The 12465-nt window shown below is 36.3% G+C and overlaps 2 protein-coding genes across 3 annotated transcripts in view; one reads left to right on the top strand and one right to left on the bottom strand.

Annotated features, from left to right (window-relative positions):
- The window catches only part of LOC131437314 (sodium-dependent transporter bedraggled), a 279011-nt gene that overhangs the window by 128564 nt on the left and 137982 nt on the right, over positions 1-12465 (top strand). The gene's annotated exons all lie outside the window — the stretch shown is intronic.
- LOC131437325 (probable cytochrome P450 9f2) lies at positions 1898-4081 on the bottom strand. Its single transcript, XM_058606598.1, has 2 exons — positions 3579-4081; positions 1898-3519 (listed from the first exon to the last, which is right to left on the bottom strand). Exons 1-2 carry the CDS (start codon positions 3788-3790, stop codon positions 2109-2111), a joined length of 1623 nt encoding a protein of 540 aa, XP_058462581.1. The 5' UTR covers positions 3791-4081; the 3' UTR covers positions 1898-2108.

Here is a 12465-nt window from a genome sequence, read left to right as displayed (position 1 = left end):
GGAATAGATATGCTCAATACTATAAAAAAATCTAAGTGGAATTCGATGGAACTTTTTAGGCCTTTTCAAAGCTAGTTTTACTTATTGAATTATGGCAACCCCCTTAAAACTAGTCTCGTGTTATTTTTTATGCATACTTTATTTGGATTAATTGTAGAAAATAATAAATCTCATAATTTTGTAGAAGATAATGCTTAGGTTTATTCTTTTCTGGAAAAGTTATACATCATTTTACCTTTTTTACCTAGGAAACCTTGTGCCGAAGCGAAATATGCAACTTAATGCAGCAAACTTTTACAATACTTATAGGAAAATATATTCCTTATTCATTTATTTCAAATGAGAATATCTTGAGTACTATTCGTGTGACTCATTTTCACCATGGCCATGCTGAAACCATAAATGGTTAAGAAACGGAGGGCGTCACGCGTCTTCTATTTCTGTAATTTGCAGTGAGCGTCGCACGATCAACATCTCGTCTTAAAAACTCAATTTATTTATACGTTTTAACATGGAATCTCCTCGTAAAGATTTTTGCTTTTTCAATATTTTATCACATTTTGTTTAGAAAACATTTTTCCATTTCTTAAATATGTTTTGAACTTTTGATAAATTTTCGGATTTTCAATGATTAAAACTAACTTTGGAAAGGCCTAAAATTGCACCGAGTTCCACTTAGATTTTTTCTAATGTTGTTAATTGTCAAAAAGTAAACAAAATAAAAATCGCAACAATTTGCTTAAGTTGCGCGTGCAAACATGAGCTTGTTTATACGTGTTTACGCGCGTCCAGACTGGTAGTTGCTGGTTTTACTCCTTCTCGGAAATCGGATAGAACGATCTTTCATATATTTGCATACATGCATATACATTATTATCCTGTTATACACTATATTAATTTGAAAGCTGGAAAGGAATTGTCACTGGAAGCAATTGATATGCTAGAACTTACAACAGAACAAGAAAATACAGAGCAAGAAATTAGCGATACAGAAAACTCGGACGATAGCGTGACTAATACTAATTGGTCGAATGCAATGCGACTAAGTGATATTGTAATGATTTATTAGGTAGCATTAATTACCTAATTGGTTGATTAGGTTGTGAAAAGTATTGGGAAAAGTTACTCATTTGAATGCAATCTTAAGCTTTGTAGTAGATATTTAGGTAATAGAGGTAGATTTTAGGTAGATAAATACAACATTTTTTTACATTATTTATATCTTCAGCAAAAAACTTCAAATGTTTTTTTCTTCGAAACAAGATAGAAAAAAAATTTTTGTGAAAATTTTTTTTTATTCGAATTTTTTTTTTGTTTTAATTATAGAGGCTTTAACATCTTAGGTCATTCGCCTCTTCGGACCAGAAAATCTTTCTGACCCTATGTGCGGGGTTGGGAATCGAACCCAGGCGGGCTGCGTGAAAGGCATCGACTATCCCATCACGCTATACCCGTCCCCGTTATTCGAAATTGGTACTACCCCCTTAACAGAAATTATGCTGTTACGTTCAAAAGAAGCGTTATACAATCTTGTAAAATTTCTTCGAAGACACGTTAGCTCTTAAAAATCATTGAAAGTCAGTACACACTTTTGACCGTCTTTTTCCAGTTTTGGACCACTGTGCGGCGTCTCGAGTGTGATGACGTTATTCTCCAGTCCGTCGTAGCCTCCCCCTTGAGCGCGTACTATCTCGAAGACTATATACAAACCGCTTTAGTGGTAATGTGTTCAGATCTGAAAATATCGTGCGATGGAAATAATCAACAACTCGTCGTCGCTTCCCAAAGAGATGAATCTTCCAAACTATCCCCAGACTAATTGAAACTTGTTGGGCCCTGATAAAGGCTTATAAGCGGAAACAGGAAGTAGGAAGCTAAACGATATAAAAGAAAACTCTTATAAGCATAGGTTTTTTTATTTCCAATCCAGGGAAGATATTTCCATATTATGGATAAGCCAAATTGCATTCGATCAGAATTCTTTTGTAAACTTTTCCACGAAGAACCGAATGATAAATTGCTTATGTTAAATAATATGACCGATATCAAACCAATGATACTTTACACAGGATTTCCACGTAACCACTTAACACTAATTGTTAGGTCACTCAACTACTTCTTGGTTTGAATTCCACCCAAACACCATTTTCTGCCTGAAGCGCAAATAAATTCTTCAACATCTTCAAAGGAACTTGTGTTTTCTCTGTCGGTTCCAAGCTGAAGTCCTTTAGTAGATAGTATAGAATCAATTTAACTTCCATCAGTGCTAACCGAGAACCGATGCAATTCCGTGGACCCACACCGAATGGTAAATAAGCAGCAGTATTAATATTCGACCGGTTTACTTCATTAAAACGTTCCGGATCAAATATCTCTGGATTCGGATAATACTTCGGATTGTGATGGATAGCAATCGTAGGGATCCAAATCGTTTGATGTTTCTCAATAACGAATCGAGTTCCTGCACCATCATCGTATACGTAATCTTTAGTACAATAACGATCGGACACAACAGCCGGTGGCCACTTGCGAAGGCCTTCCGAAACGACCATGTCCATGTATTCCATTTTTTGAAGCATTTCATAACTTAATGGAGTATTGTTTAACGAGTTGTTAGTTTGCACAATTTCCTCATACAGACGATTCTGAACATCCGGATTGATTGTAAGTTCGTATGTCAAAAAGGTCATGGCTGTTGAAACAGTGTCGAAACCGGCTAGGAAAAATAGAAAACACTGTGCGATCAATTCGTTTTCGGTCCAAACCCTAGTATGGCTAGTTTTCCCAACATTCGATTCTTCTACGGTGGCAAAGCCCGCATCTTTATGATCTTGCTCCTCCTTGAGATGCTTCAATGCACCTTTGCGAACTTCCATCAGCATATGAATCATATCATTGCGTACTATTCCGTGGATTTCTCTCTGCTTCATATTGTCAACGATCATTTTCCTAAAGTAATCCGATAGGTTCGAATCCAAAAAATCGTATCCTAGTTTTTGCATCAAACGAGGCATACTTCTCATAAGTAAAAACTTTACAAGTACCATAAGCGTTTGAAAATTCAACATTTGTTTTCCTTTCGAAAAGAATTCATTTTCCCGATCCTTCAACGAGTTCACCTCAATTCCAAAGGCCACTGTTGCAATGACATCATTCCCAAATCGCGAGAAGGTATCCTTCATCTCATACTCCAAAAATTTTCCCGATTTGGCTTCCGAGTTGTAAAAATCGACCATCGATTTGGCACAGTCCGCAACCAGTTCAAACATGTGTCGCATTTTACTTCCGGTGAACGCCGGACTTAGCGTTGATCGCATGTCTCGCCACTTCTGCCCTCGCAGCGCGAACAATGAGTTACCGAAAAGACTTTCGCCTCCAACATCATCATCGGATGAAGTACCGATCAAAGTAGGGGTGTGGTCCATGAAAAAGTCAAAATCTTTGACGCCGATCTTCTTGATAACGTCCGCATCTCGCAGCATGAAAATTGGCTTCATGAAATCGTAGAATCCTACAATTCTGAAAACGTACAAGCGTTCAAAATGGTGTTATGTTTGCGATTACTAACCAAAACTCACTTGGAATCAGGAAAAACATTGTAAAGCATTCTGACATGAGACGATATATCTCTTCTGCGAAACATTATCGGACCAGTACTGCCGAGAAGAAACGTCGGCTTAACGCACGATATTGGTTTTGATAGGAAATATTCATACTTTTTAGACATATAATGAAATATCAACAAAATAATTGCACCGATGGCCCCCGCAGTCAGCAAGTCCACTTCCATTGTTCTGTTGTCACTTGAAAACTACCGATTAAATACCGACGTTCATTTATTTTAAATGTCAACTCGATATTGTTCAATGGTTTTTTAGATAACGTTATCTCGTGCCTCTGTTGACATCAAACACAATATAGGGTCAGACTTCCATATAAGGAACGCAAACTGGATGCCTGGATTGAGTGAAATGAATTAGGATTATTTTCGAATGGAAGAAGATAATGAGCAGTTCCGAACGTCGTATGTCCGACCAACACGGCAGATAATACTCAAATGAGTGTGAATCACTTTGTTCGTTTTCAATCTACAAGGTTCGCCACAGTCGATAGCAAACCAGTTTCTTCGTCAAACTGCAAATAACTGTGAAGCAATGATGAGGCAATATGATAGGTAGACATGTAAAAACAGATTCAGCGTGTTAATACTGCTTCGAAAATAGGTATTAATTCGTGACTCGTGGGTCAATTACACGATGTGATTTATAGCTAACAGCACTGTTGTGAAATGAACTGCGATGGAAAGCGTAAAAACGGATTTCTCTTAATTTTTCGTTACTTCCATTCATTAAAACAAATACATTCGCCGTTTCATCATATACTGATATGATTGAAACATCACACGTTTTAATATAATTACAAATGTCAACTTGACTCCAGTTTAATTATCTACTTCTCATTCCAGAATCCCGTGAACTATGAATACATTAAAATCGAAAGTCAGTAGTGTTCATATTTTCTGATTTGGGTTAACTGCCTCCTGCGCAAAAAATGCAACTATATTTTTGTAGTAATGTTGTATTTTTCTCTATTTTTGACTTCAGTTGTCTTTGCGTTCAACTTTACAAAACTGCTGTTTCATTACAAAGAAAATACATTTCAGTTTGCGAAAATGATGAAACAGCCAATAAATATGTTCAAGTATAACTCGTCGAGATCACCAAATGTCTGTGTGTATGTGAAAGATAATGTCACTCGATTTTCTCAGAGATGGCTGAACTGATTTTCACAAACATAGATTCAAATTAAAGGTCTTATGGTCTCATAGATCACTATTGAATTTTATCTCGATCCGACTTCCGGTTCCGGAATTACAGGGTGATATGCACCAATAAAATGAAAAAAAAATTGTCACTCGATTTTTTCAGAGATGGCTTGACCGATTTTCACAAACTTAGATTCATCCGACTTCCGATTCCGGAATTACAAGGCAATATGTGTAGATCTATGAGAAAATGCGCACTCAATTTTCTCGGATATTTTTTAACCGATTTTTACAAACTAAATTACAAATAAAAAGTCTTAAAATTCTTTAAAAAGTCCCCGGAAAGTTGATTCAGATCCAACTTTCGGCTCTGGTATTACAGCGCGATAAGTGAAAATTTTCCATTTCATGAGTATTTTTTCGAAAGTGATGGCGAAACGAGGTGCAAATTTTTATAAAACTTACTAGTAAATTCATCTAATTGACAGACCTTGATATATTAATCATTTGACAGACAGAAATATTAATCCACTTTGGGTCCCCGGTTCTCCGCTTCCGAACGCACCGGTAATAGTGCAGAAAGCTCCAAAAACGGAACTCACTTCGATTTCTCAGCAACGGTTAAACCGATTTTCTCAAATCATAATTCAAATCAAAGCTCTCATTGTATTAAAAGGTACTGTGCAATTTCATCCAGATCCAACTTCCGGTTCCGAAGTTTTAGGGCGATGAGGGTCAAAACTTTCAAACTGTCATACCAAATGACGCAAAATTGGTACGCATCGGTACGTTCTGGTACGGAAGCAGAAAACACCACCACCTAGCACAAAGCGTGCTTTGTTCAATTTTGTATAGCGTGCAGTGTTGCCACATTTAAGTCTATATTGACTTAACTTAATAACTGTTTACAAATTGAAATGGTTATAGTAGAAAGTTTTGTATTTTATTCAACTGTGAAAAAGAATCTTGACAGAGTCTTCTAGTGATGTTTTTGAAAATATAAATAATATGAGAAAAGCATCATTACATCACCAGGTGGATAGAAAAAAGCAAATATTTGGAGCAGGAAATCGAATATTAAGCCAATTGGAGCTCCCTGGTAACGGACACATACATACCTCAGCTTGAAAAAAAGCAAAAACTATAGCAAAAACGTGTTTAATCCACCTAGCAGTGAGATGATACCTATTTTTATCAATCCGCATGTGTTTTTTGCATGAATATTCTTCGGTGTTTAAGTTTTCATGACATTATTTTAATGACCCTCGTTTTAAGCGACAATTTGAGATTTTAATCACTCATTACTCTGTAATGTCGAAACTGCAAATCGGATCGAATTTGAATCTAGAAGTGTGATAATCGATTAAACATGCCATGATATGTAAGTTCCACTCTAGAGTTTACGGTAATTTAAGGTACTTCCAGAGCCGGTATTCAGGAACCAGCATAACCCAAACCGATTCGTATGGCCATATGACGAATAAATTACAACAGTTTTGAGTTCAACTTTGAAGCTTTTCGGGATTGTCATCTTCTATATCGGTTTGAATTTTAAAAATTCATCATCATGTAATTCGAGAACCGGAAGTCATAATTGGATAAAATAATTAATTTTTGTATATAAGTTTGTTTTAATTAAAATTTTTGTTTCTGAAATTTGATTAGGCTTTTTTTGAGAAAACGATTGAGCTTTGAGAAACGATTTTATACTGGAACCGGAATTCTAAAAGCGGTATGGCCGAAGTCAGATAAATTCACCTGAGTAGCTGTACACTTTACATTTGTTTCAAAACATTTGAAAATCAGTTAAGACATCTTTGAGAGATCATAGCACGAATTAAATTTTTAGGTGCCTTCTGATCGACAACTGAATACCACTAAAACTGAAAAAAGTTAATTTTTTTATCGACTATCCAAATCTGCTAACCCGATAAACCTGATTAAATTATGTGGAATAGACATTTTTATACAATCCCCGAAACCGGAGGTTGGATCTGACAGAAAAGCAAGATGTTTTATAGAACTTTGAAACTTTTCATTTGAATCTTAGATGATTCTTAGATTTCATTTGCATCTTAGATCGGTTCAGCCATCTTCAAGAAAAATGAGTTACACAATTTTGATTTCGTTTCACATATCATCCTGTAGTTCCGAAACCAGAGGTCGGAACCAAACATAATGCAGGAACTTTGTTTGGGAGCATACGACTTTTCGTATGAATCTGAATTTGTAGAAAAGAAATTTTCCGAGAAAATTAATTGAAGTTATTTGTCACACACGCATTTGCTGATCTCGACGAACTGATTCGAATGGTATATGGATGTTATGTTGTTCCAGCATTTATTGCTGTAAGTAGTTTAAAACAAAATAATTAAAAAAAATTCTGCCATCATCTGGTTTATATATGTCATATTCGAACGATTATGTTGCCAAAAACGAGCCGTGCCAAAATCGGTACGAGGCTAAATGTCATGAAAAAGAATGCTGTACACAATCCTTTTGGTTCTTAGAAACAATTGTATGTAACAGTATAAAAAATCGTGTTTTCCGTTGCTCCCAAGCATTTCTTTGTCATACAGCGCTCAAAACTCCTACTGCTGGAATAGGGGGAAAAGTCGCTTACAGAAAAATTTCGATATCTCCGTTAAAAATGGACGGATTTTAACAATCTATGGCTTGTTGGATAGGTATTACCGTGCGGAATCTAAGTCTGAAAACATATTCTGTTTTCAAGGTCAATTGTGACAGATACTGTCAAAAAACTGAAAATTTTGACATAAAACTTTGTATAACTCAAAAAGTAAACATCCGATCTCAAAACCATTCAATAGCGTTTTGGGTGACGGGGAGACCTTTCATTTGCGACTAGTTTGATGAAAATCGGTCCAGCCATCTCTGAGATCTCGACCTCTTAGTTGACAACACACATACGGACACACACACAGACATTTGCTCAGTTCGTCGAGCTGAATCGATTGGTATATGTCATTCGGCCCTCCGGGCCTCGGAAAAATTTTCGAAAGTTTGAGCGAATTCTATACCTATTTTTTATATATATAAAAATAGGTAAAAAAGAAAAAAAAAACGCGATGATGACAAGCTGAGGCCTTTACTACTAACGTTGTATACTAGCGAAGAGACATTTAACTATTTACACTATGCTAGAGCTCCCAGTGGAATGTAGAATGCCTTTTAAGGGGCTCTTACTAATATTTCAAAGCTTACAAAAACTAACATTAATTATTTATTAACTAGTTAACAAGCAATAATCTATTGATTTCAACACTTGAGTAGGAAAAAATCCTCTGGAGTAGACTCTGGCACCAGCACTGGCTCAAAAGGGCACAAAAACCTCCTCTACTTTTAAGATTGCAACATTTTAACAAAGACTCGAATTTATAAATTAATAAATGTATGAATGAATGAGTGCATGATGATAGAAATGAATAAATGAATTAATCAATGAATGAGTGAATAAAAGAGTTTATGAGTGAGGGAAGTAATGATTGAGTGAAACAGTGTTTGAATGAGTGAATGAATGAATGAATGGATGAGCGAATGAATGAGTAGATGATGGATGGATGAACGGTACAAACACAAAAACACGGTTGATAGTTAGCTATCTCTGTCTTTAGGTAGCGCTTCAATTTCATTTTGAATACGACCGGATTGGGGGTTTGTTCGCTCATCAGGAAGACAATTATATCGATGGACCGTAATATGTCATACGAGTTTGACCCAAATTCGAATAAGCTCTTACTCGAAATAATGAGTTGGTCTGTCTTGTATACCGCTGCTGGGTACCAACCGGTAATGCGATGTTGTGATGAGCATATAGTGTAGTGTGAAGAATCGGAATAAAGTTGCAATGTTGGATGAAGGTATGGGAGGTTGTATATAGGTGAATTCCTAAGTATTTAAAACTATAAACTTTCTCTATAAATATTTGACCAATGCATGGGTTCGTGTGATGCGTCAGTTTTTTCCTAGTTAATTGGAATACCTTTTTTTTCGCAATGTTCAAAGAAGTAAATTTGAGTTAAAGTAGCCCATTAGGATACGTAAGTCGTTTTCTATGCATGTCACTAAGGTTGGTGTGTCTTTACATGGATAAAAAGTCACATTACAATTCTATCGAATTTGGAGGACACAAAATTGACTCCGTTCGCTCGGTACTACTCTAACCTGTTTTGAGCGTAGTGGCACGATACTATATCGTACAAGGCATAGTTGATCCTTTGTGCTTTCTTATGAACGACAAGAGACGCTTCTTTAGACTCTCTTCTGTGCACCTCTAATTGTTCCGGAAGTGATGAAGAGAGCGCCTTTTGCATCACAACCGCAAATCGCCTTCCAGATCAAGAAACTTCTTTGCAAATTTCGTTAATTCCTTTGTTCGAACATCGAATTTGTATGTTTGTATCGAACATCGAATTGTATGTATGTGTATGTTTATGTCACTGCTTACGGCACGATACTATATCGTACAAGGCATAGTTGATCCTTTGTGCTTTCTTATGAACGACAAGAGACGCTTCTTTAGACTCTCTTCTGTGCACCTCTAATTGTTCCGGAAGTGATGAAGAGAGCGCCTTTTGCATCACAACCGCAAATCGCCTTCCAGATCAAGAAACTTCTTTGCAAATTTCGTTAATTCCTATGTTCGAACATCGAATTTGTATGTATGTGTATGTAGTATATGTGTTTATGTCACTGCTTACGGCATTTTTCAATGTCTAAATGGTGTATGGTTCAAAATCCGCACACATTAAATTCGTTTTCAAAATTCGAGTTTTTATCCGATTAACACCAAATCTTTAGAGAGTAAAAAGAAATAATTGAATTTAGTTTGACATCATTCATTTAATTATTAAGTGGTTTTGGTTCTGTGGTAAGTGCACATAGCATTGACTTTACGCAAAAAATAAATAAATAGCAATATCGGCATTCTTCTCTTGAAGTAAATCGGACAATTCAGAAGTTTTGCTCCTGAGTGAGCAAGCATTCCAATTTACTACAATCAACTCATTATATTGCATATTCGAGATGAATTTGCCTAAGGCGTTGATTTGATCTAGCCGCGTTCTGCAGTTTCGAAGTTTTGTTGTCATTATTTCAAAAATGACGATCAGTTGTTTAGCAGAGTCACCAGAGTCATCCTTTGCTTGTGGTTGATTATTACCCCATCCAGGAGGGATTTTGGAGGAAGAATCTTTTTGTAATCCAGCGGCTGAATCTTTTGGATTGCTGTGAGGAAGTGGCTCAAATTATATGGAATATCGTTTTCAGTTGACTCATGGTGATGGAGCCCTTCTCCAGATGAACCAAGTACAGTTGATCTCGATACTTTCGATTGTCCTTGTTGTGTCGTTTCATTTTAAGCACCATCACAGGCTTTAGTCCATACTCTTTAGTTCGGCTTCCATCATGGCGGGTAGTCCTCGAAGTATGATACAATCTTCATAGGTTTGTTGGCGGCAGTATCGTGTGTGAGGTATTCCGATTTTGTTTGCTTCAGGTAACATTCCACTGTAGTGTAGTGGTTCAAAGCCGGAGCAGTTATTTTGTAGCCTTCAGTACATAAACGGATTGTTGCCTGTAGGCCAGCGTGTTGAAATCCGAGTGTAGAGTCGGTGGGAAGCCCTTCAGGTAAAAAGGCGGCATTTTTTTCTTCTTCTGCAGTTCCTCTTCGACATCAAATGAGCATATCAGCGTATTGGTTGTTACTCAGCCAACGGTCGTTTACCTGTACATCACTTGTCTTCAGACGCTTAGCATCCTTTGGATCCTTCTTGGATCTATGGCGCGTTTTACCATAGCTTGACTAGGTAGACAGCTGCGAATAAAAGATAAAACAAAATTAGTCATAGTAGGTTATTGGTCTATCCACATCGATTGTTAGATGACGAATGACAAATCGCTGGCTGAAGTCCCCTTTCATAAATATCTTGACATCCATAACGTAGCAGGGTGATTTAACAGATACCGTGGAATTAACATATCTCAACTTTTTCCGACAGATCTATGAAAATTAATAATCTGTTTTCTAGTTTGGAGCAATTCCAGGAATGAGTAGACGAAAAAGTGACAAAATCAGAATCTACCTTCTCCGATTTGAATGAAACTTTTCACATGGCTTCAATATGGCAAACCATAAGTTTTGAACCAATGGAGAGGTCAATCCGACTCACGATTGATTCTTAAAAAGGGCGTATGTATTTTTGCATTTCACAAAAATTGCCTTTTTCAAATCATTGTACCTTGGAAACCATTGATTGTACAAAAATGGCGTTCTGGAAGAAGTTGTAGGGAATCGATTGGGCACTCTAAAAAAATATACACGTATATAAATGTTTTTGATCTTTTTTCTCAATAATTAACAAATAATCCGAAAAAGTTAAATAAAAAAAATCAGGGTTTTAATTTTTTTTTAATTTTTATTTTAAAGCAGTTATTAAAACCTACAGATGATGGCTATCCCATCAGTGCCTTTTGAAAAATGAAGAAGTTACAGCTAAAACAGTTTATGGGTGCATGCAAATGATCAAGTTCTTCTCGTTGTAATTCGGAAACCGTTAATCGTACAAAAATGACGTCCAGTAAGAAGTTGTAGGGAATCAATAGGGCACTCTAAAAAAATATACACCGATAAAATATTTGATTTTTTTCTCAATAATTTCAAAATGAACCAAAAAAATTAAATTAAAAATAATCAGGGTTTAGATTTTTTTTGATAATTTCTATTTTAAAGCTCTTATTAAAACCTACTGATTGATGGCTATCCCATCCGTGCCTTTTGAAAAATGAAGTTATATATACGAACTTAACATCTATTTTTAAGATTCTCTATGGAGATTTGTATTTTGGGAAAAAAAGTTCCGGTAGTCGGACTTGGATAAAATTCAGCTAATCATGTATGGGACTATCAATGGTTTATTTGGCTACATACTTTCATGGTCTGCAAACCACAGAAATTCACTATCTAATATAAAGAGATAACTTATGCAAAATATATTCTTGAAATTGACATTCTTACAATAAGCACCCTATCTCTATGCCTGCAAGGCAAAATTCAATTTGTATAGATTTAAAGCGCTGCAAAGTTAGACCAGCAGGAAATGAAATTGAAATCTTACCTAAAGAACGAATGCATCTAGATGCTAATAATGTAAGTGAGATTCAATTCAACAAGGCGTCTAACTCTGTGTACATTATGTTCAAACGAGAAAGAGATGCAATTGCATTTGCTTCGATTAACAACGAGGTGCACAGTGTTGATCATGACAATGTTAAATTTAAAATCCCTGTGTACATGGTTAGTGCCATAGAAGTACGCGTACATGGCCTTTCCACCGCAGACCAGCGATCAGTACCTTCGGGAAATCATGTCGCAGTACGGTGAAATTTTTCCCATCGAAAGAGAAGTATGGCGGAATTTTTTCACCGGTATCCGGAATGGTGTATGAGTGGTACGTATGCAACTACGTAAAGCAATTCCATCTTACATCGTTTGTGGTCAATGGGATACATCCGTGTTGATTACCTATGAAAATCAGCAGATCATGTCAGTTTTGTGAACAGCCTGCACACTATGACAAACCTTGCACTGATATTGCGAAAAGGACATCTTCAACCGAAGACAAGACAGCGCAGTACTCCTGTTTCACCATCAAACCAACCAGCAACTGCAACCAATGTAC

This window comes from Malaya genurostris, chromosome 3 (genome assembly GCF_030247185.1).
Source record: "Malaya genurostris strain Urasoe2022 chromosome 3, Malgen_1.1, whole genome shotgun sequence".
NCBI lineage: Eukaryota > Metazoa > Arthropoda > Insecta > Diptera > Culicidae > Malaya > Malaya genurostris.
Note: the sequence above shows the minus strand (reverse complement) of the source record. Positions and strands in the feature narration are given on the sequence as shown.

Coding starts and splice junctions, on each gene's coding strand:
- LOC131437325 (XM_058606598.1), bottom strand. CDS start 3,790: ATGGAAGTGGACTTGCTGACTGCGGGGGCCATCGGTGCAATTATTTTG. Junction 3,520..3,578: donor AATGTTTTTCCTGATTCCAA/GTGAGTTTTGGT, acceptor GTACGTTTTCAG/AATTGTAGGATTCTACGATT.